The sequence below is a fragment of the Myotis myotis genome, unplaced genomic scaffold (genome assembly GCF_014108235.1).
Source record: "Myotis myotis isolate mMyoMyo1 unplaced genomic scaffold, mMyoMyo1.p scaffold_m19_p_12, whole genome shotgun sequence".
Lineage (NCBI taxonomy): Eukaryota > Metazoa > Chordata > Mammalia > Chiroptera > Vespertilionidae > Myotis > Myotis myotis.
In genome coordinates, this window is record NW_023416316.1 from 4479232 (window position 1) to 4505241 (window position 26010).

The following is a 26010-nucleotide window of genomic DNA, read 5'->3' on the forward strand; positions in this document are numbered from 1 at the left end:
TCAGAGCTCAGAGACAGGAGGTCCGATCTCCACCTCCCACCCACCAGCTATCTATTTCACTGCCCGAGCCCAGGCCCCTGGGCCAGTCTAGACAGACAGACAGAACCAGGAAAGCAGAAAACCAAAGGCACCTGATGTGGGAGTTCACAGAGACGCAGGGCGGGTGTGGGAGGCCCCACCTCCAACCCCACCGCCTCAGCTACTGGGACAGGGAGGGATCCAGCAGCTTCAGGACGCCGCCCACCAGGTGCAGGCTTCCTGTGACCAGCACGTGGACGGCAGCAGCCTCTCGGAGCACGCTGGCCCCGCTGCTGGCCACAGGGTGGGCGAGAAGGTCCCGTGGGGAACTGGGTGTCTGCAAGTCGGGGTCCCGGCCCTGGCTGATCCACTGCAAAGCATGGGAGATGCAGCTGAAGACGAGGGAGCTGGTGCCGTGGGCGTGGGGCAGGCGGGGTGCCAGCAGCAGGGACGCCGGCCCACCAGCCTCCGGGCCGGGGGTGCTCCAGAGGTCCGGGCTGGCTGCCTCCTCATCCAGGCGGCTCCAGTGCTGCTGGTGCTCCAAGCAGCGGAGCAGCACCTGGTCCAGGGTCACCATGAAGTTCTGCTGGTCTGCAGGACACAGGGACGGCGCGTCAGCGAGGCGGGTGGGGGAAGGCAAGCACGCTGCGGACACCTGCGTAAGTCAGGGCCTTTCCCAGGCACTGTCCGTCCTCAGAGGGGACACTACGAGGAAACTGAGGTTCAGGGACTTGCCCAGTGGCTCAGAGCTGGTGACGAGCAAAGCCAGGCAGCTGAGCTCCAAAGCTGGGGCTCTGCCCATGGAGCACATCTCCCCTCTCCCCACCCTCGCCTCTCTGCCTTCACTGGACAGGGGCCGTCACGGGCGTGTAGGAGCCTTTCCAGAAATGCTGATTCCTGGGCTCTCCAGACTCTCCCCAGGCAGCCTGATGTGGGGCCTGGGGAGCTGTATTTTTTATATTATTTCAAAAAAATGTTAATAGGACCCATAGTAAAAAAAAATCCATTTTACAATGGCAACCCAGTACTCACATATGTGTATATTGTCTGGAGCAGAATCTTCATAAAATAGTACCTGCCCTTACTCTGTGCAAATACACGGATATTTTCCATTCGATTTCATTTAAAGTACAAAATGCTGGTTGAGACCCACTAACTGATTTCAAGGACCATCAGTAGGTTTAACCTGCATTTTGAAAAATGTTTTCCCCGATAATTCTTTTTTAGTATTGCAGCCACGTGCTGAATGTATCAAAGGGTATTTATACAGTGAGACAAACCCAGCTCCTACCCAGACCTCCCGTTTGGAAGCCCCCACAGTCACCAGCAGAGCAGCCCACCTCAGGGCCCTCCACGCCCTGCCCACCTCAAGCGACCATGTCTGCCACCTCTCACCTGCGTTGTCCGTGGATGACACCTCCGTCAGGTTAGGGCAGAAGACAGCATAGTCAAACTGGCAGGGCTAGAAGGCCAGGGTAAAGCTTGGTGTCAGAGTCCTGAGAGGATGCCCACCCCCACCCTGTCTTCCCCGCAGCACAGGGAGTCCCCCCACACACCCATCTCTGGAGATGCCCTCCGCTGGGGTGATGCTGCATAAACCCAGCCACAGCACTTCAGTGCCACCCCCTCTCCCCCCAGCTACCCCAGTACCCCGCCTGGCCTGTGGCCTGGGCAGTACAGCCCATTGTACAGAGGGGGAAACAGAGGCTTGGGGGCGGGGTACAGCTAAGGCCACCTAGCTACTAAGCAGGCTCTAATTCAGGGATTAGCCCCAGGCTACAATTGAGGAAACGAGGTTCAGGGGGAAGCCACCACCGGATGTGGTGTCACAGCCAGAACAGGGCTGGGCTGCCTGCCGCCCAACCCCCGCCAGCCTCTCACCCGCAACAGCTTCAGCAGGGGCGCCGGGTCGCGGTCACCCGTGGAGTTGAAGAGCAGGACGCGCACCTCAGGCACCTCAGGCCCACTGCGAGGCGGGGAGATAGGGGAATTACCACACCTCCCACCTTCCCCGCACCACCCACCTTTCCCGCAGAAACTTCCCTCCCTCCACTGGCCCGGCCCCGGCCCTCTGGGCCCCGGACACCGCCCCTGCCCCTCCGCCCCGCACTCACCTCTTGGGGCGGCGGTGCAGCGCCTGGCGGAACCAGCGCACGCAGGCCTGCACGCTGCTGGAGGTGTGCGCGCCATCCAGGTACCAGGTGAGGGGCCCGCGGCGCAGTGTCTGCGTCCGGCCTGGCCACTCCGTGTCCCGAAGCCCTGGGGGACGGGCAAGGCCGCTCTTCAGACTCCCATCTTCAACTCGCACACAACCCGCCCCACAGCACGCACCCCACCCCTGTCTGAGCGCTCCAAGGAGCTGATCAGCCCAGGCGCCTATGACCGGTGCCAGAGGGATCAGCAATTCTGCTGCCTCTTCCAGGCAGCCCTCAGGGGGGCTACTATCACATATTAGCCCTTAGCTCAGAGAGATTAGGTCACAGAGCATGAGTCTTGGGACTGGGATGTGATTCAAGATCTACCTGGCCCCAGAGCTGTTTCATGGCCGGACATGGGGCCTGGCACACAGTGGGGCACCGGAACCATTGGCTGAAGGGGTTTAACAGCCATGCGCACCTACTATGTGCTGAAAGCTTTGGGAGAAGAAGCCTGACAAACATCACCGTTCTTAAGAATCTCATGGTCTTGTGATGATGATGACAGGGATGACTGTAACAGCAGCTACCACTGCCTGGGCACTTTAATCCCATACTCGACAGGCTCTGGGCTGAGTTGAGTCCCTTGGTGATGTCACCTCACAGTGGGTCCTATAATCATCTCATCTGGCAGGTGGGGAAACTGAGGCTCATAGAGAGTTTGTGAACTCAAGGTCAAGGAAGCTTACTGACTTCAGAGCCCTTTCTCTTGGGCACCATTATCGAGTGACCCCACCTCTCAAAGAGCAAAGTGAGAAACATCTGAGGGGACCCGGCTGGCAGGAGGGTCTAACTCACCATGCCGCATGTGGGATGTGGGCTGGAACACGGGTGCCAGAGGCAGCTGACACAGCAGGCTTGGCCTGGAGGCTTTCAGCTCCCCAATGCCTGGGGGCAAGGGAGGGCGGTGTGGGACTGAATGTTCTCAGAACCCTCAGAGGCAGGCTCCACGGCTCCCTGCCCACCAGCCCTCAGAGGCAGGCTCCACGGGTCCCTGCCCACTCACCTTGGTGGTCCTTTCGCTGCAGCCAGCAGCGGGCCAGCTGCAAGGCCAACGCGGCATTGGCCCGCTGGTGCTCTCCCTCCAGGCCCAGGGTCAACGGTGGCTCCCCTTCCTCCAGGGCTTCCAGCGGTGGACACAGGTAGAGGGGACACTGCAGAGGAGTCAGAGGAGCTGCTGCTGCCTCTCTGGACAGGAGGCCCTTCCTGATGTCGTCAGCTCCTCCATCTTTCCCCACCAGCAAGAACCCAGCCCTGCTCCTAGAACCCAGAGTGCTCCGGCTGGGTGAGCAGCGGCCCAAAAGGATGAAGCGGCTCCCCAGCACTTCCAGTCACTCACTGAGATCTGCTCAGCACGCTCCCTCAGCACTGCCAGGGGCCCATCAGGCTGGGGCACGGTGAAGGCAGGGACGCCATGCTGTGGAGGACGGAGAGAAGGAGACAGGGCGGCTGAGGGTCCTCCACCTTCATCTCTGGCCCCCGCATGCCTGGGTCGGAGAGGCTCATTCAGCCTCCCCCATAGTGCTGATGGGAACAACTTGGTGGGGAGACTAAGATTGGAGATGAGGCTCAACTTGCTCCAGCCACATGCAGAGCTGAGACAAGAACCCAGACCCCACTGATGCCCAAGTCCTCTCCTGAGTCAGGATAGCAAGGACCCTGCGCCACTCCCTCTTCCCTGAGCTCTAAGGGCCAGGCCCATGTACCTCCCCTCCCTGCGGCTGTCCAATCACCTTGAAGATGCCCCCTTTCTGCCATGCGATCTTCTCCATCGTGTCCCCCAGAAGGCTAGTGTGGTCGATGCCAAGAGAGGAGACCCCACATACCACAGGCTTCCTGCAGAAGACCAAAGGGCCATGATGCCCCTGCCCTGGGCCACCTGGGCTAGAGACCATCATCCCTCCCCCCAAGCAGCCGCCCTCACCTGATTATGTTGGTGCAGTCATAAGCACCACCGATACCCACTTCCACCACTGCCAGGTCCACCTGCAGAGGGTCAGAGGGCATGGCATGGGGTACAGGGCACCTGAGCCCCCAGTCTGCTTAAGATTCCCCTCCCCGAGGCCTTAGACACAGGGCTCTAGGGAATGGGCACAGACCTTCTCTTGCAGGAAGACATGGAAGGCCATGAGCGTGAGGAAGCGGAAGTATGCAGGCATGGAGACACAGCTGCTGCTGTCCTGTGGACAGAAACACGCCAGAGCCTGAGGTCCATGCAGCCTCTGCTCTGGGGAGGTGGGGTCCTGAGAGCGCAGTGCCCTCTGGGTCCCTCCCCCTGCTCCAGTGCCCGCTTCTGTCCCCCCACCAGCCCTGCTGTATGGATACCTTGGTCTCCTCCAGCCGATGGTAGAGGCGCCAGAAGTGCTTGGTGAAGTGCTCGGGGCTGATGGGCTGCCCATTGATGCGGATCCGCTCGCGCACCTGCACCAGGTGGGGAGAGCTGCCGGGAGACCTGAGGTCATCAGGACTCCCTGCTGGAGCCCCCCCAGGCTTCCCCCCGACCCCCACCAGACCTGTCTGTCAGAAACACACATCTGATCGTGTCACTGTCCTGCTGAACACCCTCCTGTGGCTCCCCGCCCTCAAGACAGTCCCAGCCCTTCAGCCGGCTCCCCAGGCCCAGGTGAGGCTGATGTTACTGGCCGGTGTCTCACCGCTCCCGAGTCCCTCGATAGTTCCCTGTGCCCCAGCCCCTCTGTGCATCCCTGGGTTGGCCCACAAGGTTACATAGGCTCTGGTCAAAGGCTGGGTTTTTATCCAAAAACTTATTTGAGGTGTTGGCTGGTTCTACAGCCCCCCAGAGAGCTGGGAGACAGATACATCCCTCCACACCTCAGTACCTAAAGAATCCTGTCTTCAGGCCATAGTTCCGGAGGATCCGTTCAGTGAAGGCACAGGTGGAGCCCTAGAAAGAAAAGTTCTTGTCTGGGCAGTCCCCACCCCAGCCAGTGGATACGCTCTCCCTCCCCCGGATCCCGCCCTTCACCTTCCCCTTTGTCCCAGTAACGTGGATGATGTTCAGCTGGTCCAAGTCCTCCACCTGGAACAGATAGACAAGGTCCTCAACTTAGCAACAGGACTCACAGATAAAGAAAAACGGGGGGCGGGGGGGGGGGTCACAGGCCCTGCCCACGTTACCTGCAGCCCACTCCGTGCCAAGTACAGCTTCATGGTTTCCAGCTGTGTCTGGAGGTCACCCCGCCGGCGCTTCACCTCCGCCAGGTAGCTGGCATTGGTCTGCAGGCTGTTGAGTGTGCGCACAGCGTCCTGGCAACAACAGTCCCCGTGGCAGGTTAAGGATCACTTGGGGTCCACAGGGACGGGGCACCCAGTGTACCAATGGCCAGGCCAGGGCACCCGCCTGCCGGACCAGCCCTGTTGCCCAGCTTTGAAGTTAGACACGGGTGAGAGAGAAGTGGCATCATTCCAGCTCTGGCGCCAATGGGAGCCTAAGGCAGCTCAGCCCCACCCAGGGAGTGCCAGACTAACGGGATTAGCTTTGCTTTCGGTTTCAGTTCCCCAGGCCGCACCCCTGGGGCCTCTGCTCTCATTCCCTCCAATGGGGTCCACCACTGTATTGGGCCCCTTCTGGGCTGGGACTAGAACCACAGAAGGCTCTAGAACTGGAGGTCTAGAACTGGAGGAATTAGCATAAGGAATTCCTGAGGAGGAAGTTGGGAGGGAGCAAGGGTGTGCCCAGCCAGGGTCACCCAGCCAGGAAGGCAGGTAGGTGAGCCTCAGGAGGGCCCACACTGGAGGTAAGAGTGGGGGTGCTATTTATTTTCCCTCAGGACCCCAGGACCCTGATGGTTGGTTGGAGGCCCCACCCCATCAAACTGGTGCCACCTGTCTGGCTGGCATCAGGCTCTGGTCTCCGGCAACCGGCCCTTGGCATAAAGCCAGGGGAAGTTTTCTGTTTTCCAGATTCTCGCCCCACGCCCGCCCCACTGCCCCCGATTCCCAACTCCGGAGATTCTGGAACCCCAGGACCCAACTGAGCCACTGGACCTCTTGGTCCTATCACCGGGCGCCCCTTCCCACTCCACCGTGGGGCACTTCCGCCTCGGAATCTCCAGGCTGGGCGGGGCAGGCCCCCTTCCCGGCCCCAGTCCCCACGCCCCGACTCCAGGCGGTCCCCGCCCCCGAGCTCCGCAGTCTCTGGTTCCTGGGTGCCCTCCCCGGGGGGCGGCCGGGAGGCGGCGTAGCCCGGGCCCAGCCCACGTGTCATCCGGCCGCCGGCCGCCGCCGCCTGCGGGGTACCTGGTATTCCATGCCGGGCTCCTGCGGCGCGGGCCGCGCGCTCAGCTCCCGCCGTCCCGTGACCCTGGTCGTTACCCCGCGCGGGAAAACCGCGGCCAGGAAGAGACCCGCGCGCCGGTGGCTACGCGCCCGCGACATAGTCCCGGGGCGGGGAGCCTCACGCGGAGCCCCGGGAGGAAACGCCCCGCCCACCCCGGCTTCCTCGCCCCGCCCCGCCCCCCACCAATCAGCGCCGCCCAAGGAGCCCGCCGGGACCAATGAGAACCCGCGGATGCCGTCCTTGTGAGGGGCCGTCCCCGAGCCCGGGGCGCCCATGTTTATGAGGGGCAAGTACCCCCGGGCGGCCTCTCCCCGGTAAACTTGCACCGCTTTTGTCATCCTCCTCCCAAGGCCACATCCCTCAGAAGAGCCATTCGCAGCCAGCAGCCCGCAGCCTCCGCTCCAGGCCAGAGCCAGCTCCGAGCCGGGGGAAATGGCCGGATAGCAGTCACTGCACCGCGGCCCCCAACGTCCCAAATCAACAGAGACCGCAGGCAGCGGGGTGCGGTCCCGGCCCTCGCGAATCTGACAGCCCGATTGTGGGCAACAGAGCAAACACCAGGCCCCTGCGCTGCTGGCGTCCCCAGCCGACCCTGGGCAGCCTGGGAAGTCTTTCTGGCAGGAAGCAACCTCCTAGGGGAGGCCGGGGGCAAGGGGAGTCAGCGCGGGGTAGGGGTGGGAGGCAGATTTCTGGCAAATGGAGGGAACGATGTGTGAAAGGCACCCAGGAACTGCACTTCCGCCTGGTTGAGCCCCATAGTGCCAGCATGCTACATCCAGCAGCACGTGTAGCCTGATAAGACATTTGGAGGACAAAAAAGTGTTTTGAAAGAGATGACAAGGTTAGGTTTGCACGTGAAGAGTTGCTGGGTGGGGGAGCGCCTTTCTCCTCCATGGAAACAGTAGTATGGAGAGTCCCTTTTTGACAGCTGAGGTCTAGGAAGGCGGGTAGGGGTGGCTGCAAACATCCCTGTAGAGAAGTTCCCACAGATGAAAGGCAATCCTTCAGAAAACGGATGGAATTTCAGGACCTCTCTCCCTTTCCTGCAGGCATGGGGGTAACTATTTATGAGGTTGATTTTGAAATAAACAAATGAGGTGTTGGGAAGACTCCTTAGGTAGCTGGCTGGATTTCCGCTCTTCACATCAGGGCCAGGTGGGGGCACCTGGGAGATAAAGAGGTCCTTTCCTCTCTTGGTTTCTTTTTTTTAATAATTGAAGCTTTCTCCATACATACACATGTATATAATTTAGTAACTGCATAAAAATTATCATAAAAGTTTTAAATTTCTTTTGCTTACCCCTCCCCTCACTTCCTCCTTTGGAAATCATTGACAACTGTGTGTCCCAGTTTTCTATGCTCATGAAATCAAAGACACACCTAGCTATTTATAGGGCCTTGTCAATGCAGATGATAATTTTTTGTCAACTTTTTTTTTATTGTCTAAAGTTTTACATATGTCTCCTTTCCCCCCCGATTTGCCAACTTACTCAACAATAGGCGTATAAGGATTCTTCTAAGACAAGGACTTAGCAAACAGTTAAGTAGCACTTCTCTGGCCAGGCACTGCTCTAAACACTTTCTACCTAGTTGCTCATTTAATCATCACAATCCTATGAAACAGGTGGTAGTAATATCTTCTTTGTTTCACAGGTGAGGAAACTGAGGCACAAAGGAATAAAGGGACATGCCCAAATCACAAAATCAAGATTTATACTCTGGCACCCGGAGTCCTTGTTCCTAGCCTCTCTGCCCCGTCCCACTCCAGGTGCCAGCATCCTAACTCCCCTCCCCTCAAAGCTATCAAAGTTCTGTTTCTTGTGATCTTCCCAGAGAAATTTCATGTATCTATAAACAAAAACAAATATATAGAGATTTTTCTTTTATAGTCACAGGTAGCAGACGATATAGGCAGGTCTGTGTTGTACTTTCACCACATGCCTTTATATCCTGGACCTGATTCTGAGCCGTGTCAGTACATAAGAGCCACCCCATTAGCTGCCTGGTGTGGACGTACTACTGTGTATGTGACCAGTCTCCTGCGGAAGGACATTCGGGTTTCCAGGATTTTGGCATCACAAGCAGTGATGTGCCAGGGTATCTGATGCATAAATTCCAAGACAAGCAACCGCTGGGTTGAAGGTGATCTGCATTTGATACTTTCATACTTACTGCCACACTGTCCTCCCCACCCCCGCGGGCATGAGCCAGCCCTTTCTTCACCCACACAGACGTTAGCCAACCTTGACCCTTGTCAGTATCACATGTGGAAAAATGCATTCTCGGGTTAGTTATCAGTTGCATTTATTTTATTTGGAGGAGGCTGAGCACTTTACCTTATTTTAAAAAACCTTCTGTATTTCCTTCATAGTCTGCTCACCTCCTCTGTGTCATTGCTTTTCATTTGAAAAGTCAGAGGTGTGAACTGTGATATGAGGCTATTAAGGGGTCAAACCCGTTGGTGAGACAGCATGGAGAATGGGATCCCACTTTTGCTAAAATAATAATTTAGAAATAGCCTGGAAGTTATTCCCTAAGTGGGAACGGTGATTAGCTCCAGGTGGCCAGGCTAGAGGTGACTTTTGCCTCGTTTTGCTTCTGTGAATTTTATAAAATTTCCCCTGGAGCAGGCATAATTAGGAAAAAGAACGGACGATTCCTACCATTCTGGGTGGCTGCACCTCGGCGCACCTCTTGTCTGACTTTCTGGTCCAATAGGTCAGGACACTGAGACCCAGCGAGGGGCCAAAACTGCCCTGGAACCTGGCGTGGCTTCCCAGAAGCCCTGTGGCCACTCATGGCCACGAGGGGCCCTAGGAGGGCACCAGGCGTGTGGCGGGGGGCGTGCGATAGCCAGGCCACAGAAAGGCTGGCTCAGGCCTGCCTCCTCCCCTCTGAGCTGGGGAAAGCCTTCGCTGCTGGAACCGGAGAGCTGTCTTACTGCTTTTCAGAGGGAAAATGCTTTTTTTCAATTTGTTATCTCACCCTCTGTGACCATTGTCTGTGGCACCTGCTCCCTGGGGGTAAGATTTTTTGCGCCCCCTCCTGGCCAGGCGCTGTGCTGAGCCCATTTTACAGGCGAGGAAACAGGACCTGAAGAGCCACCTGCGAAGGGGACCAGCCAGCAGGTGCAGCTCCTTTGATTCCCGTAACTACTGACTTAGCCCCTCTGATCAAGCTGGGGGATCCCTGGCTAATTTTTTTCATTTGTAACTTGGATTTTCTTTTTCTTTTCTTTTAATATATTTTATTGATTTTTTTTACAGAGAGGAAGGGAGTGGGACAGAGAAGTCAGAAACATCGATGATAGAGAAACATTGATCAGCTGCCTCCTGCACACCCGCCACTGGGGATGTGCCCGCAACCAAGGTACATGCCCTTGACCGGAATTGAACCTGGGACCTTTCAGTCCGCAGGCCGACGCTCTATCCACTGATCCAAACCGGTCAGGGCGGATTTTCTTAAATAAGAGTTAATGTGAGTGCATTCTAGACACCAGCAAGGTGCAGACGCCCTTCACATGCACCTGTCTTCTTGGATCCTCACACCCCCTGCAAGGAAGGTTCTGTTCCAGGACCCATTTTTCAGAGGAGAGGACAAAGGCTTAACAGGGGAAGTGACTTAATCATTCACTGGGCACCAGACTCCACCCCCAAGCCACCCCCTGGACACTGCCCCACTCGCTGCCCTGTGCCCAGTGAGGTGACCTGGTCATCCAGCTAACAGAGCTGTGGCCTTGAGCCGGCTCTTACTCCAAAGGGAGGACCTGGGGCTGGTGAGGAGCCCTGTCAAGTGCAACACTCACCAACCCTGGGGGCTTCCCTCAGTTCGTTCTCCCCCAAAAGGACCCACACCATGTGACCTGGGCAAGTCACCTCATCTCCCCAGGGCAGAAGTGGGCAACCCCTGGCACGTGTGCCAAACATGGCAGCCAGTAACTTTTGCTGGCACGCAAAACCCTCTCTTATAATCTTCCATTTACAATTGTGAATCTTTGTTCTCAGTGATGAATTTTGTTAAGTCTCATAATAGGAGTAGCCTGACGGATGAACCTGATGTAAAATCTCTGTCATCAGTGATGCAGCAGCAAAAGTCCCACTGATAATATCAAACGGAGTCATACAGTTTTCTGTCGGACTATCAGTGTACATGTTTACATTAAAACATAAATGTTGCCGAAACCGGTTTGGCTCAGTGGATAGAGCGTCGGCCTGCGGACTGAAGGGTCCCAGGTTCGATTCCGGTCAAGGGCATGTACCTGGGTTGTGGGCACATCCCCAGTGGGGGATGTGCAGGAGGCGGCTGATCGATGTTTCTCTCTCATCGATGTTTCTGACTCTCTATCTCTCTCCCTTCTTCTCTGTAAAAAATCAATAAAATATATTTAAAAAAAAAAAAAAAATAAATGTATTTTTCATCATCATATACTGTGTTTTTGTCGCTCGAATGAATTTTATTATTTCTTCAAGGTTCTTCACATACGTACATCTTAAGAGATATTAAGTAGGCGTAACATGTTCTCAAAAAATTAGGATTGGCACGCAGAAGAATTTTGAGTCAGAGATTTTGCTGGTTTTTGGCACGCACTCACACAAAGGTTGCCCACCCCTGCCCTAGGGCTGTAGCCTCAAAGTGAGAGAGCCCAGATAACCGTTAGGAGACACTGTTTCCAAACACTGGTGTCTGTGCCTGCCCCTCCTCTGCTGCTGGGCACAAGGTTCTGTCCAGCGGACTAGGAAGGCATGGCCCAGCCTGGCGTGCAGCCCCAGGCAATGCTACTGCAGCCTTGCATTCTCGCCTTGGCTTCAGACTGCACAGGGAGGGAGGGAGGCACCTTCTTGTGATACCCATTCAACAGAAGAGGAAAACTAAGGCTTGGCGAGGCTAAGTGGCTTGTCTAGTGTCTATCAGGACATGAACCTAGGTCCACGCTCATCCCTTATAGCCAAGCCCAGGGTTCCCATGCCCAGCCCTAGCCAGTCTCTGCCCCAGCCAAGCTGGAAGGCTTCCGCTGCTTGGTGAGCCTCACCTCACTGAGCCCTGCTGCTTCATCTGGAAAGTGGGGGTTGCAGTGGTGCCCACCTCAGGGAGCTGGATGAGGCTGAGTGAGAGATGCTGGGCCCAGAGCACAGAGCCAGGGCTCTACCATGTGCCAAGGTTAGAAATCTTTAACAAACTAAGTCCTTAACGGCTCTTAACCACACCTACCAGATCTATAAACTGCAGGCAATAATGGTTTCAGATCTGTAAGATGCAGATAACAGTGGGCACAGGGCCAGTAGGTAGTGAACACTTGATCCATGTTGCCTTTATTGTTATTATTTTTTTTGCAGGTTACTGAGATCATCAGTGGTGTTTTGTTTTTTTAATCCTCACAGGAGGATATTTTCCCATTGATTTTTAGGAAGAGTGGAAGAGAGAGGGAAAGACAGAGAAATATCAATGTGAGAGAAGCACATTATTGGTTGCCTCCTGCAGGCGCCCCGACCAAGGCCTGGGCTGGGGAGGAGCCTGCAACCAAGGTCTGTGCTCTTGACTGGAATTGAACCTGGGACCCTTTGGTCCGTAGGCTGACGCTCTATCCACTGAGCCAAACCGGCCAGGGCTGTTATTATTAAAATGAGACTAGCAGTCCTCTTCACAGAGTAGTCCTGAGAGTTTAATCAGATGAAACCAGCCTACAGACACAGGCCTGGAACACAGGCCCCTGGAGGTAGCTCTGCCTGCCGTTCTGCTCTGAGACCCTCCACAGCCACACTGGGTGGGGCAAGCCTCAGGGCCCCTGACCACCCTCAGACCAAGGCTTATCAATGACAAGGTTTTCCTTGAAAGTGTGGGCTCATCACTGCTGATGATCTCGGACCCCTGAGGCACATGCACACCAATTTGTACAAAAAAAAGAACAGAGGCTTAGAGAGGCAGGCCCGGCTGTGGCCCAAGGTCACAGCGCTCTCCTACCTGGAAAGAGGCAGATGTAGCTGAGAAAGGCCCCCCGGGTGGGCTCGGCTGCTCCATGCTTGCTTCACACAGCTTCTCAGCCACTGGCCAGGAAGTAGCGAAGGACCTGGCACCTTTCATCCCCGGCCTTCATGCTCCCCACCCAGGCGGGCAGTGACCGCAGGCCACCTCTGCAAGTCCAGGCTTTAGCTGGGCTGGAGACGGGAGGGGGAGTTGAGAGGATACCCAAGATCCGCCTTCTCCCCACCCAGAAGCCCAGGGCCTCCCCTGTGCAGGGAGGAAGGTCTCACCTGATAGGTTCCTGCTCTCATCCTGGGACCTGCCCAGGGACCTCGTGTCCTTCCTGGAGGCTTCCAGAGTGCAGTTCCCATGAGTTAAATAACAACTGGGTGGGGGTTAAAGGTGAGCGGGCGGGCGGGGACACTGCAGGGAGAGGCACGCGTGGGAGGCTTGCAGCGCTAGGCGCTGGCTTTGTTGGGCCTTTTATCACAGCCTATCTCCCCTTATTGTTAGGGCCCATTTGCCTGGGCCCTGGCCCGCTGGGATCCCCGAGGACAGGGGATTAGAATTCAGGGGTGAGTCCAAGCCTGCTGGGGGGAGCGGCTGTGGTTCTCCAAACCATTTGGTTAAGAAGCCAGGACACAGACCCATTTCCCAGCCTGCAGGGTGGCACTGAGGGCCCGAGGGCCGTCCAAACACAGCCGCTGGTAAAGACCTTTCCTGTTTACACATCTCTTGCTGCCTGACTCACTCACTGCCTTGAGATTCACAAGTGCCAGACACTACTGTGCTTCAGGGTAATGTTCTGGACACATACCTCCCTCCACAGACTGGGATGAATAACAGGGCCCATGCCTGCCATGGTCCTGACCGCCTCTCTGGGGTGTTCTATGGAGAATTGGGGTGTGGGGGAGCTTAGAGCCAGAAGCTCCAGGGTTTGGGGCCTGCTTTGGTTGTTTTAAAATATGGTTTGAGTGCATGAATAAAAACATTAATTCAGGGAATATGAGAAAACACGGGGAAAAAGAACAGAACCACTCCAAATAACCACGGGCAGGTCTCGTGATTTTTCCTATAAAATGGGCTCAAGTGGCGTGTTTCCCACCTGCTGCCTTTGGAACCACTTCCCGGCACAGTGCACGTACCTGGACATCCTCTCCTCGCCCAGCTTCAAGCCCAGGGCCTGCCCTGTCCTGGCTGCACTGATCCCGACCAGCCGCTAGAGGTGCCCTTCCCCACCGAATGGGGTTAGGATGTACACGGGGGTTAAAGCACTGCTCTTATTTAAGCTGATGGAGGTTTATGCTTTCCACATGCTGGGCTGCCCTGAACAGGGTGGGTGCACTGGGCGGAGGTAGCAGGAACAGGTTAGGGGTGCGGCCTTTCAGGTTACAGCCCTGGCGTGGCCACATGGCCCTTCTATGGGACAAGAATCCCACACGCCTTCTCTACCTGGCTCTCGTAGCCTAGGGCAGCGGTTCTCAACCTGTGGGTCGCGACCCCTTTGGCGGTCGAACGACCCTTTCACAGGGGTCGCCTAAGACCATCCTGCAGATCAGATATTTACATTACGATTCACAACAGTAGCAACATGACAGTTATGAAGTAGCAACGAAAATAATTGTATGGTTGGGTCACAACATGAGGAACTGTATTTAAAGGGCCATGAAGGTTGAGAACCACTGGCCTAGGGAGACTCGCTTGTCCCTAATCCCCCTCCTATTCACTGCCCTCCGCTCCCTTCCTCCTGTTCTCCAGTGACCCTGCTGCTCCCAGCAGGTCTCGGAGGAAGGACTCCACCCGACGGCTCTTGCCGAGGTCACTCTCTGTCGGACCCATCAGAACTTGTGTCAATGACCACTCCCTCCCCCTAAAATCACTGTCCCTTACCTCCTGGAACCCACTCTCCCTCTTGTCACTTCTTACTTCATCTGCTGCCCTCAATCCCCAGACGACGTCTAACACTGGCGTGCCCCGTGGGCCTTGTCTCGCCTCCTCCAGTGGGGACTCCATGAGAAAACAGACTGGACAACTGCTCCTAAGACATTTCTCTAAGTGGAATCGCTGGGTCCAAGAATAGGAACCTTTTATAGAAACCTGATCCTTCAGAGAAAAAACCCATTCCTTGAACAATTAAACTGGCCCTGTGAGCTTTCCTGCTAGTCATGTCATTTAAAACCTAGCCACCTTGCTGCTGTATCTGTGGACACCTTGCTGTTTTTGTCCTCTGATGACTAGTTGTACTGAGTTGAATAGCATCCTCCCAAAATTCATGTCCACCCGGAACCTCACAATGTGAGCTTGTTTGAAAAGGACTTCATAGACAGAACTGGTTCAGATGAGGTCACACTGGGTCATGGGGAGTCCCAAATCCAGTGGGGTGTCCTCATGAGAGCGAGCACAGAGCGTAAGACCCCCACGTGCAGACAGAGCAGAGGGATATGTCTACAAGCCCAGGACACCAAGGCGGGGGCAGCCACTGGGAGCGAGGAGGCAGGGAGTGGGTGCTCTCCCTCAGAGCCTCCGAAAGGAACCACAGCCACACCCAGATTCCGGGCTTCTGGCCTCCAGGGCCAACAGAACGGAGGTTACTGTAAGCCGCCTGTCGGTGGCAACTGGGTAGGGCAGCCTCAAGAAACTAATCCTTGCCCTAGCCCAGCGGCTCTCAACCTTCCTAACGCCGCGACCCTTAATACAGTTCATGTTGTGGTGACCCCCAATTTCATTGTTACAAATTGAACAGAATTAAAGCATAGTGATTAATCACAAAAACAATATGTAATTATATATGTGTTTTCTGATGGTCTTAGGTGACCCCTGTGAAAGGGTCGTTCAACCCCCAAAGGGGTCGCGACCCACAGGTTGAGAACCACTGCCCTAGCCGGTTTGGTTAAGTGGATAGAGCATCAATCTGATCGGCCTGCGGACTGAAGGGTCCCAGGTTTGATTGGGGCCAAGTGCACATGCCTGAGTTGCTGGCTCCATCCCCAGTGGGGGGTGGTGTGCAGGAGGCAACTGATCAATGACTCTCTCATCACTGATGTTTCTGTCTATCCTTCTCCCTTCCTCTCTGAAATCAATAAAAATATTTTTTTTAAAAAAAGAAACTAACCCACTAGTCAAGAACCTTTTTACTCCCACTGGTATGAAGCTGTGAGCTGGCCAATTTTCACAAGGACAGTTCTGGTGAGAGACCTTGCCAACCTTTTCACCTGGGCCCTTCAAGAGGCTCCACCTGGGAAAGAATAGAGAATTCACCTCAAACACTCCTGCCCCCAAACTGACTCAGGACATGCTGCTCCTCCAAAGGTCCCAGCTCTGAGCCCCAAGATCCAGCCTCCACCTTATCCAAGCTCCTGCCCTTCCTCAAGCCCTGCAGACCCTTCAGCTCGCTGGTCATCTCCCCTCCATTGTCTCCCAAGAGCCTGAGGAACTCTACAAGCTCCAGGTCTAACTGTTATTCCATCGATAGGGCTCAGCCGCCCGTGCTCATGGGTCAAGTTTGAACACGGCTGTCTGTCAGCCACAATGGACTGCGCCAGCTGGTCTCTGCCCACGCAGCTCACCAGACCCTCTCCAGTTCCCTCGCCAAGGAGCCCTCTTCTCACCTGTCTTCCCTCTGACAGAGCGGAGGAGCCGGGGAGCTTCGTGGTACATGCCCTTTGGGAAGCAAGATGGCAAGTCTGGAAGGTACCAGATGGGGAAAAAAAAGACAGAAGTCCTGTACCATTATGTCAGGGAATGAACTGGGACAAAGATGAGTTAAGATCTGACAAATCAAATTTCAACAGTGAGGCCCAACCTATTGGCTGCAGGGTAAGAGCTGGGAGCCTGAACACAGAACAAAGCATACAGCCACTTAGTGGGGAAAAAAAAAGAAAAAAAAAGTCAACTTTAATTGTAACTGGTCAAACTGTGTCCAGGAATGTCTAAACAACCGAATACAACAAACATGATAAAATTCTCCTACTGAAGAAATCAGGTTTTTGCCAGCCCCAGCGCCTCTGAGGCTCAGAGCAAGAGCAGTCCATATTCTAGGCCTGTGTCCCCATGCAAGTTGCTTAGGCCAAGAGAAAAACCGGGAATGGGTGAGGACCTGTCCCTCCTCCCATCATGCTGGGAACCTAGAAAGATACTGGTGGGGTGCACCTCTCCCCCACCTCATCCCTGTCCTAAGGTAAGTGAAGATGCTGTGGACATTCTCCAGAGCCAGGGAACCAGGGAGGCACCCTCAGTGCCTTCCTGGACATTGAGCCAAAGCTTTACTGCAGTCCACTCAGATGGCATTCCCGGTGCCCAGGTGGGGATAAGACAACATATGCACTGGAGAAAAAACTCAAATGTCCCATTGTCTCCACAGTGTGAGTCACAGAGCAGAAATAGAGCCCTAAGGAAAAGCAGCAGCGCCGCCACTCAGAAGACACGCTCGAACTCCGTCTGGTTGGTATGGGTGGGATTGCGGCTCTGGTTAGTGGAAGGCTGGGTGACCTGGCAGCCCCTGCGGCGTGGTGGCGCCAGGTACTGGAACATGGATGTCTGGTGGGTGGAGAGCGTGCCCTTGAGGTCTGAGGGCATGGGGTCAGACCAGAAGAAGTCATGATTGAGGGCATCATCGCTGTCGATGCGCTGTGCAGGGTCCAGCACCAGCAACTTGTCCATGAGGTCCAGTGCATAGGGGTCGCGCACGTAGGTCTTCAGCCTATCCTTCACCTTCCGCTTCTGGCCCTTCACTAGCTCCAGTTTCTCAAACAGCTCGTACTTGTCCACATTTGGCCACACCTGGGGGAAGGCATGGAAAGAGGATGAAGTTAGTTCAGGAGACGAGTGGCTTGTCCATTGGTCAAGCACCTGAAGGGACTAAAACTTCTCTGTTCAGATGCTTCCACACCACCCCTGGAGGGTGAACTCGACCCCTCCAAGGTCCAAGTAGCTGTGACCATGTGTTGGCCCCAAGTGCCGGCCCTTTTACATAAATCGCCTGGAGCATGTGCCACAGCCGACACAGGCCGCTGTTTCACAGCAGAGAAACTCGAATCAGGTGAGAAGTCCAAATGCCTTGCCCAAGGCCACAGGACTGGTGATGGAGCAGCCAGCCTGCGCGGCTCTAAAGAGCAGGTCCTGTCCCTCCACCTGCCCCCTCTCCAGAGAGGAGCTTTCCTTCTGTCCCGCTCCCCATTCCTCCCCTGCCAGGGAGACTTCTGGGCTCTGCCTCCTGCAGCCTGGCCACGCACCTCAGGGGTGATGGAGCCACAGAGCTGGCTGATGAGGGCAAGCTGGTGCTGCTCCGTGTTGCCCTGCATGATAGGGCTGCGGGTCCACATCTCCGCCATGATGCATCCAGCACCCCACAGGTCAATGGGGGGGCCGTAGTCGCGCTCCCCTGGGAAGAAGAGCGCAGCAGGAGGGCCCCTTGAGCCCGAGGGCCTCCTGAGACGCAATGCCTCAGGGCCGGCGGCTCAAGAAGCCCTGGCAATGGGGGGCTGAGGCCAGGCTAAGTGCCTAGCCCCTGCCCCCTTTGCCCACTCGGGGGTCCTCACCGAGCAATAGCTCCGGGGGCCGGTACCAGAGTGTCACCACACGGTTGGTATAGCGGTTGGGCTGGCTGTTCTTGGCCAGACTGAAGGCCCTGGCCAGCCCAAAGTCTGCCAGTTTCAGGACCCCGTCTCGGGTGATGAGCACGTTAGCTGGCTTCAAGTCCCTGTGCAGGATCTGTAGGAAGGGCAAGAGGGCTCCGTCAGGTTCCCAATGGCCCTTTAGCCACACCCACCCAGCAGTGGGAGCAAAGGTCAGACCAAGCCTGGGTCTCTCCTCCCCCACCTTGTTCCTATGGATGTAGTAGAGGCCATTGAGCAGCATCTGCATGACCTTCTTGATCTCAGACAGTGTGAACTTGACTAACACATTGCTCAGCAGCCCAGCAAGGTCATGCTCGCAGAAGTCGAACACCAGGTAGATACTGCCTTTGCAGCGGTTATAGGGGGAAGCTGAGGCAGGAAGGATGGGAAAGAGGGATGGGGGTAAGAAGAAAGTAAAAAATCCCATACGCAACTCATTTTTCCACAACCAGCTCCTAAACCCCTCCAGCCCACGGACACCCGGCATCCGTCTGTGCGTTCCTTCACTGGTAAAGCATGTCCTGAGTGCCTCCTCGGGGCCGGGTGCTGTGGCAGCCCTGGAGAAGCACCAGCTACGACGAAAGGACCGGAGAAAGCAGTCACGGCAGGTAGGCTTGGGTTAAGAAGCAGCAATTGAAGTGTGTCCAGATCCAACTTTGCCAACAAAGCCTGAACTTATTCCCATTTTCAGATGAAGAAAATGAAGCTTATAAGAGCCAAGCAACTTACCTTTGGTTCGACAGATCTCAATCAAGTTGACCACATTCTCATGTTTTAGAAGCTGGAGGATCTTGATTTCCCGCAAGGCCGTGATGGGGAACTGTGGGAGAAAGACAGAGGAGCGTCCAAGGGAGGAAGCGCGCTGTAGACCAAGGAACTGGCCACAGAGTCGGTACTAAGGGGCACAGGTTGGGAGACAGACTAAAATCTTGGGCCCTGAAATCAGCTATCGCAGACGCCCTATCTGAAAAACAGGTGTAAAGCAGTCTGCGCTCCTCAAGGAGTTGGTTTGGGACAGTGAATCGAAATAGTGATACTTAATCACTTCACTGTTGGTCACTAAATGCTCCATTGCTTCTTTAACCTTTAAATTTTGGCTCTGTGCGTGTTTAACTTGCCGGGCACGAACAAAAACAACAAGAACTATGAAGAAATGTCCTTGCTAAGTAAGAAGTAGGTCCCTGGAAACTGGACTAGGGCTAAGTGGGGAGAGGGGACCTGCTCTTTTTCAGTTGAGCACTAGACGCTCTTTTAAACCCACTGCATGTACTTTTCATTTTATATTAAGCAAAATTAAACGCTCAAGAAAAAGGGTTTTAAAGACTTCCTAATTTCATAAACCGCTCTGCCCTCGGTGCAAGCATGAGCCCCCCCTCCTGGACCTAACCATAGTTGCCGAAGAATAAAATTTCAAATACTTGAAAACATTTGAACTAGGAAATTTAATTTGGAAGCCAAGTTCCCTGCACCATGGAAATTCCCGAACTACTAAACATCAGTTAGGTCTCCACGTGAGAGTCCTAGAAGCAGCGAGGTGGAAACTCAAGTCGGCCGCCTGCCACTTGACCCGTACTCACCCCCTCCTTCTCGTTCTCCATCAGGACTTTCTTCAGAGCCACCTTTTGGCCGGTGAGGCGATGCTTTGCCTTAAACACCTCCCTGCAGGTGGAGAGGGGGATCCAAAGCCCATCAGGCCCCTTTCGCGGGGCCGGCCCCTCCCCCACCAGAAGAGGCGGGCAGGAAAAAGGGTCTCCCGGGCGGGGCGGGGCCTGGTCCCGAGGGCACTCGGCTCCCCCGCCACGAGCTCTTTGCGGTCCCTCTCCGAGCCCCTACTTCCTCCCCGCAGTCTCTTCTCACCCAGGCCGCTCTCGGAGAGACCCTGCCCCCCTCCCCAGCTCCTCTCTGCAACCCCTCCCCACCTCCCATCACGGGCCTCAGGCTCCTCCCCGCCAGCCAGCTCCGTCGGGCCCAGGCGGGATGGAGCGCGGCCTACCGAGTCCAGGAGACAAGTCTAGGGCTAGGTGGCCTCCTGACCGCCTCGGGCCCGGCACCGTGCATCCCGCCGTAGGCCTTGAGGAGTGCAGGCCCAAGGCACCCAGCCCCTCCGGGCCCAACCTTACCCAAAAGTGCCTTGGCCGATCTTAGTGAGCTTCTCATATTTGGTCACCTCATCACAAAAGGGGTACGCCACTGAGTCGTATTGCTTTGCCATGGCCGCCTCCAACGCGCCGCCGCCGCCCCCAGCCGCCGCCGCCGCCGCCGCTCCCGCTCCGGGTCCCGCCGCCGTGCTCCAGGCCCCTCCGCGGCCGCGCCACTTCCGCCTCCACGGCCACTTCCGGCCCCGCGGCGCCGACCCCGCCTCTTCCGTTCGTCGGCCGCCGCCAGGCCCCCTGGGACTTGTAGTTCCCGGGAGGCCAGGAGGCACCGGAGCTGCAGAGGCGCCTCCGCCGCCACCGCTGCCCCCGCCTCCGCCGCCGCCACTGCTGGCGGCGACCCCGATCGGGGGCGCGGGGAGTCGAGGCGCCGGGGCTGGGGCTCGAGGCGGTGCGTCCCGCTGCATTGGCCCGGACCGCCGCTGCTGCCGAAGCCGCTGCCGCTCTGGCGCCCGATCCCGGGCCAGCCGCAGTGCCCTGCTCCTCCTCCTCCGACGGCGCCGCCTCCGCCGGGCTGCGCGGGGCGGCGAGCGGGGGGGGCGGCCCCTAAGCCGAGGCCTGGGGGCTCCCTGGCCGGGGTCGGGCCCGGGGCGGCCGGGAGAGGGGGCGAGACGGGAAGAGCCGAAGAAGAGGCAGCCCCAGACAGAGCCCGGGAGGGGGCGCGTTATAAAGGGGGAGGTGCCCAGACCTCGCCCTCCCCTCCCCCTCCACCCGCCCCCTCCCTCCCGCCCTCCGCGGCCGCACCTGCCGCCGTCGCCCGCCCGCCCGCCGTCCGCCAGCGGCCCTCGGCGCGTCACCGCCCGCGGCTCCTCCTCCGCCTTCGGAGGTGGGGCCCACAGTCGACACCTGGCTGCGGGGCGCCTCGTCGCGTGCCTCAGTTTACCACCGCATTCCAGCTGCCGCGGGGAGCCCCTTCCTCCCCGGCTCGGAGTGTCCCCCCCACCCCAACGCAACACACTCACACACACACACACACACACACACACACACACACACACACACACACTGGCAAAGGCGGGAGGTAGCCTGGGAGCGGCCTCAGGTCCTGGGAGGAGAGAACGGCCCCGCCACCGCCTCCCCAGGCCTCCGCCACCGTTGACATGGCAACGGATGGCCGCCAGGGGGCGCGGCGACACTGGAAGGGGCCCGCGAGCAATGCTCGGGCCTTACAGCCTTGGACCCCCCTGTTTTCTGGAGACAGAGATGAAACCACAGGACCCTCCGCACCGAGCTGCGCTGGAGCTGGTCCAGCCCTGGGTCAGGAATCACAGAAATATCGAGCATTCACTCAGCAGCCCTGTGTGCTCCAGAAGTGAATCAACAGCCTCATAGGATCACAAACCCATTTTACAGAAGAGGACACTGAGGTTCAGAGATGAGGTGATTTGCCCAACCAAGTTCACATAGCGACAGAGCTGGGACTCAAGCCTAGTCTGTGTGAAGAGGACCCTCCTGAGCCAGGCTCTTCAGTCTGGCCGGGAATGTAGCAATGGCGCTGTAGAAGGCTACTGTCCTCATGCTAGGCACCAAGCCACCACTCACCCCCCCCCCGCCCCCCCCAGTCTCCCTCGGACCCTGTGCCCCCTTCCCCTGACCCAATCTTCCCCCAGCATCTTTCTGATATTCCCCTGGCTCCAGCGGCCTCCTCATTCGTCCTCCAGCTCTAGTTACTCAACCACCAGCCCCAGCAAAGCTGTCTTGTACCTCCTCTCCAGTCCCCTGCCCATGGATGGCTGAGTTCTGGCCTCCCAGTCTGGCTTCTCCGTCAGTCCCCCTCACAGCACCCACCAGATCATTCTGATCATTCTGAGATAGTGTCTGCATGCATTTCCCTCCACTGTCTTCAGGGAAAACCCAATTCCTGGGTGACATTGGAGGCTCTTTCCAGCTCCCCTCCTAGGCTGTGGCCACACAGTCTCCTGTTTCCTAACGTCCCAGCCCTTTCTGCTTTAGAGCTGTGCTCCCTGGTTGCACCCCAGAACCCTCCCTACCTGCAGGAAACCCTCCAGGCCTTGGAGCAGCCTCGCAGGAGGAGGCAGGAGTGGGTCTGGTGACCTTGGTGTTCCAAGAGACCCTGTTCTGGGGGCAGGGGGTGCTTCCAGGGAGGGCCTTGAGGGTGGGGTGAGGAGCAGGGAGCCCTCTCCTGAGGGCAGTGTGGAGCCAGCAGTCGAGTGACATAGGGAGTGACCTGGGTCAGCCTCATGGGCACACTGTTAGAAACGAGACCAGTGCTAAATTGGGGGTGGCGAGGGCAAGAGGGGAGAAAATAATCCTAGTAATTGTAATTTATTGAGGGAAAATGAGTGATCGGAGCCGTACACTTAGCGTTTTATGAGAATTACCTCAATGCTCACCTAGCCATAGGAAGCGGGTACTTCCATCACTTCCATTGTACACCTGGGACGCTGCAACTCAGAGGTGACATCCCCTGGCCAGAGCCAAACAGCTGCCTGTGGCCACATTGTAGTCGAACCAGGTCCGTCTGGCGCAAACCCCAAGCACGTACCCACGTCAGGACCCTGTCCCTCTGGGCTGAGGATGGAGCTTGGGCACAGTCAGGGCACAGCACCAGGATGGGGGCCCTGGGTGCTGATGGGGGTGTGAGAGGGACAGTAGCAGCTGGGGTCTGCCATGGTTGGGGTGGCTTTCACTGTCAGACTCTCAGGCCAGGCCCCTGACTACTTCCCACCAACCCTCCCACATCCTGTGGGCAGAAGAAGCTTAGCAAGAGTTCCGGTGGTGTCATCACCTCCACCCCACCGTCTCTGGCCCAAACCCCAACATTGCCAGTCACTCCCCTTGGGGGCCCTGTGCCCCCAGCCTTTCCCGGGGAAGGAGGGCAGACAGGAGGGGTCAGGAGCCCCCCAGAAGGCCGGGACTCCAGACCACTCAGGCGGAAGAGAGAAGAAGTGAGGTTCTACCTGGAGATGATTTTTCACTGACTGATTTGTTGGTTTGAGGGAAACCTTTCCTACGTCCATGGGTCAGCTAAGCCAGTGAGCCCAGGCATGTGGCCAGTACTCAGTAAATGTTTGCTGATTGACCAGGCTCTGAGAGAGCCTCTGGTCTTGCTGCCATTTTACAGTTAGGGAAACTGAGGCACGGGATAGGAAAGGGAGCTACCGGCCAGCTGTTAGACCCTGGCCTGGACCCTCTGTTTTCTCCCCATGACCAGGGACAGGGTGGGGAGTGTATGGAGGGAAGGGGAAGACTGGTTCATGGAATGGGCTGCTCTTGGCTGCTGGTATGTCCGGGAGATGAGGGGTCTCTGGATAGGGGGGTACAGGACCGAGAGTGGCCGTGTGATACCCACAGCCCTGAACCACCTTGGACATCCTGCCCCAGCTAGGTGGGCACTGACTTCCCTGGCCCTGTGTTGATATGTGTTGTACCCCTGGGACTTTACAGCACCCCTCTTAGGAGGTTCCTAGTTTGGGCCCCCAGTTACAGAAGAGGAAACGGAGGCTCAGAGTGGTGAAGGGGCCTGCCCAAGTCCACACAGCCAGGAAGCTACGGAGCTGCAGTTCAAAGCCAGGTCCTCGCAACGGCTGGGGTTATCTACCATCGTCCTACACCAGCGATAGCAAACCTGTGACACGCGAACTCATTTTTTTGGTTGATTTTTCTTTGTTAAATGGCATTTAAAAATGTATAAAATAGCCAAAACCGGTTTGGCTCAGTGGATAGAGCATCGGCCTGTGGACTGAAAGGTCCCGGGTTTGATTCCGGTCAAGGGCATGTACCTGGGTTGCGGGCACATCCCCAGTAGGAGATGTGCAGGAGGCAGCTGATCAATGTTTCTCTCTCATCGATGTTTCTAACTCTCTATCTCTCTCCTTCCTCTCTGTAAAAAATCAATAAAATATATTTTAAAAATATATAAAATAAATATGAAAAATATAAGCCTTTGTTTTACTATGGTTGCAAATATCAAAACGTTTCTATATGTAACACGGCACCAGAGTTAAGTTAGGTTTTTCAAAATGTTGACACGCCGAGCTCAAAACGTTCGCCCTCACTGTCCTACACTGTCCCCCAAAACCAGACAACTGGGGCCAGCCCGGGACAGGAATCTACTGAGAACTGCAGCAGGCATGCAGCCAGTATGGATGCATAAGACCAGTTCCTCTCTGGGAGCCCAAGGTCTGTCCGGAACATGCAAATAAAGACACAAATAATAAGATGATAGCCTCAGTATAAATGTTTTATTTCATTGCCACAGGATCATGCGAGGGATGTTATATAGGGTGTCCCAAAATTCACGCAAGATTTGCAAATCTTGTGTGAATTTTGGGACACCCTATATTTGTCCCATTTTAGTAATGGGAAAAATGATGCTCAGAGGTGATTGACATGCCCAAGACCATGCAGGTGCGGTCTGAACTCAGGTTTGCTTGAGTCAAATGCCTTTGACTGTGAAGTTAAAGGCCTAACAGGACCTGGCCAAACTGCAGGCAACTGAGTCACAGACTGGGGCAGGCGGGAGGGGACGGAAATCAGAGCAGGGTTCCTGGGGGCCGTGTGGCTCAATCTCGACCTGCAGGACTCAGTGGAAGCTGCATTCTGGTGTGGGTCCAGCCCGAGGCCGCAGGGAGGAGAGCTTGGTGTGTTCGGGGTGTGGAGCCGAGCGTGGCTGGCCTCCAGCACAGGCTGAGGAGGGCCTGTGGGACAGCCACCCGCCGGCAGGTCCCCAGCCGCACTCCCAACGGCCACTCGAGGCAGCACAAAGGGGGCTCTGAGCTCAGCCCAGCCGCCACACTGAGCCCCATTCATTCTCCCAGGGATGTTGCAATTGCCCTGGCGCCAGGGCCAACGACAGGGCCCCCAGCACTGACAAGGCAACTCCACCCCCCAACACAGCCTTCAGGTGGCCGGACTCCGGGGTCTCACACCACGTGCCTGATGCTGGGGTTTCCTGGCCTGACCCGTTCCCGTCCCTCAGCACCAGCGGCCAAGGTTTGCTGAAGCCACAGCGTGCTGGCCTGGGCCAGCACTGGCTCCTCTCACCCAACTACCCCAGGGAGCCGGAGCCGTGGGACCTGTTTCACAGATGAGGAAACTGAGACCCAAAGCGGTCAAGTCTCTGATGAAGGATCGCACGGTAAGAGTGGGCCTGGCCGGGAAGCCAGCGCTGGCTGATGCCACGGCCTCAGCAGGTAGTCCAAGTCACTGGGATGCCTCCTGGGAGAGAAGCCAGGGACCCTCAGCTACTGCCAGGCCACAGGCCCCTCTCCTTCTAACAACAACAACGCAGAAATGGGAGGGGCACCAGCCCGGGAGCTAGGGCACCTGCATGTCTGCCCAGTCTCTGGTCTTCTTTAGCCTCGCTTTCCTCATCTGTGAAATGGGACAGTACCAGGATATGCCTCACAGTGGAAGCTTCTAGCTCCATGCCTGGCTGGTGCTTTGGCCTCATGGGCTGTGTTCCTTTTCTCACAGCTCTAGCTTAGCCCCGAGTCCTGGATAATAATCCACACCATGCTGGAGCCTCTGGGGGTTGACTGCTTACCCTGCACTTGTGCCCATTCTAGAGATTAGGTGACTGAAGCTTCAGAGTAAGCATGTCAAACTCACAGTCCGTGGCCCACAAATATTTTGCGGCCCAGCCAATATAACAGTATGTAAGAAACGTTTTAATAAAAATTTCTTTCTTTTTTTTTTTTTTAAATATATTTTATTGATTTTTTACAGAGAAAGAGAGAGGGATAGAGAGTTAGAAACATCGATGAGAGAGAAACATCGATCAGCTGCCTCCTGCACACTCCCCACTG

The 26010-nt window shown here is 56.4% G+C and overlaps 2 protein-coding genes across 7 annotated transcripts; both read right to left on the bottom strand.

Moving 5' to 3' along the window:
- Positions 1-114: 114 nt before the first annotated feature.
- Positions 115-12815, bottom strand: FPGS (folylpolyglutamate synthase). Of its 6 annotated transcripts, none has more exons than XM_036329582.1 (15): positions 12472-12815; positions 5352-5480; positions 5200-5253; positions 5054-5118; positions 4539-4665; positions 4313-4393; positions 4138-4199; positions 3920-4049; positions 3553-3630; positions 3220-3367; positions 3012-3101; positions 2133-2277; positions 1900-1984; positions 1414-1480; positions 115-609 (listed from the first exon to the last, which is right to left on the bottom strand). In XM_036329582.1, the coding sequence occupies exons 1-15, from the start codon at positions 12589-12591 to the stop codon at positions 200-202; spliced, it is 1791 nt and encodes a 596-aa protein (XP_036185475.1). In that variant the 5' UTR covers positions 12592-12815; the 3' UTR covers positions 115-199. The 6 variants fall into 6 exon arrangements, with proteins under 6 accessions (XP_036185475.1, XP_036185473.1, XP_036185474.1 ...); XM_036329580.1 differs by lacking the exon at positions 12472-12815 and adding an exon at positions 6474-6663; XM_036329581.1 differs by lacking the exon at positions 12472-12815 and adding an exon at positions 6474-6662 and having other exon boundaries at positions 4539-4653.
- A 3515-nt stretch (positions 12816-16330) lies between these two features.
- On the bottom strand, positions 16331-20910 carry CDK9 (cyclin dependent kinase 9). The gene is made up of 7 exons (XM_036329587.1): positions 20207-20910; positions 19664-19745; positions 18816-18906; positions 18289-18455; positions 18009-18180; positions 17703-17851; positions 16331-17250 (listed from the first exon to the last, which is right to left on the bottom strand). The coding sequence occupies exons 1-7, from the start codon at positions 20644-20646 to the stop codon at positions 16885-16887; spliced, it is 1467 nt and encodes a 488-aa protein (XP_036185480.1). The 5' UTR covers positions 20647-20910; the 3' UTR covers positions 16331-16884.
- Positions 20911-26010: the final 5100 nt, after the last annotated feature.

Bases quoted from the DNA above. Each gene is read 5' to 3' on its own strand.
- FPGS (XM_036329580.1), bottom strand. From the start codon at position 6,611: ATGTCGCGGGCGCGTAGCCACCGGCGCGCGGGTCTCTTCCTGGCCGCG. The intron at 1,985-2,132 runs GTGAGTGCGGGG...CCCGCCTCGCAG, and splicing joins CTGCACCGCCGCCCCAAGAG to TGGGCCTGAGGTGCCTGAGG. The intron at 610-1,413 runs GTGAGAGGTGGC...TGTGTCCTGCAG, and splicing joins GTCATCCACGGACAACGCAG to ACCAGCAGAACTTCATGGTG.
- CDK9 (XM_036329587.1), bottom strand. From the start codon at position 20,646: ATGCAGCGGGACGCACCGCCTCGAGCCCCAGCCCCGGCGCCTCGACTC. The intron at 18,456-18,815 runs GTAAGTTGCTTG...TTCCTGCCTCAG, and splicing joins TGAGATCTGTCGAACCAAAG to CTTCCCCCTATAACCGCTGC. The intron at 17,251-17,702 runs GTGCGTGGCCAG...GCCTTCCCCCAG, and splicing joins GTGGCTCCATCACCCCTGAG to GTGTGGCCAAATGTGGACAA.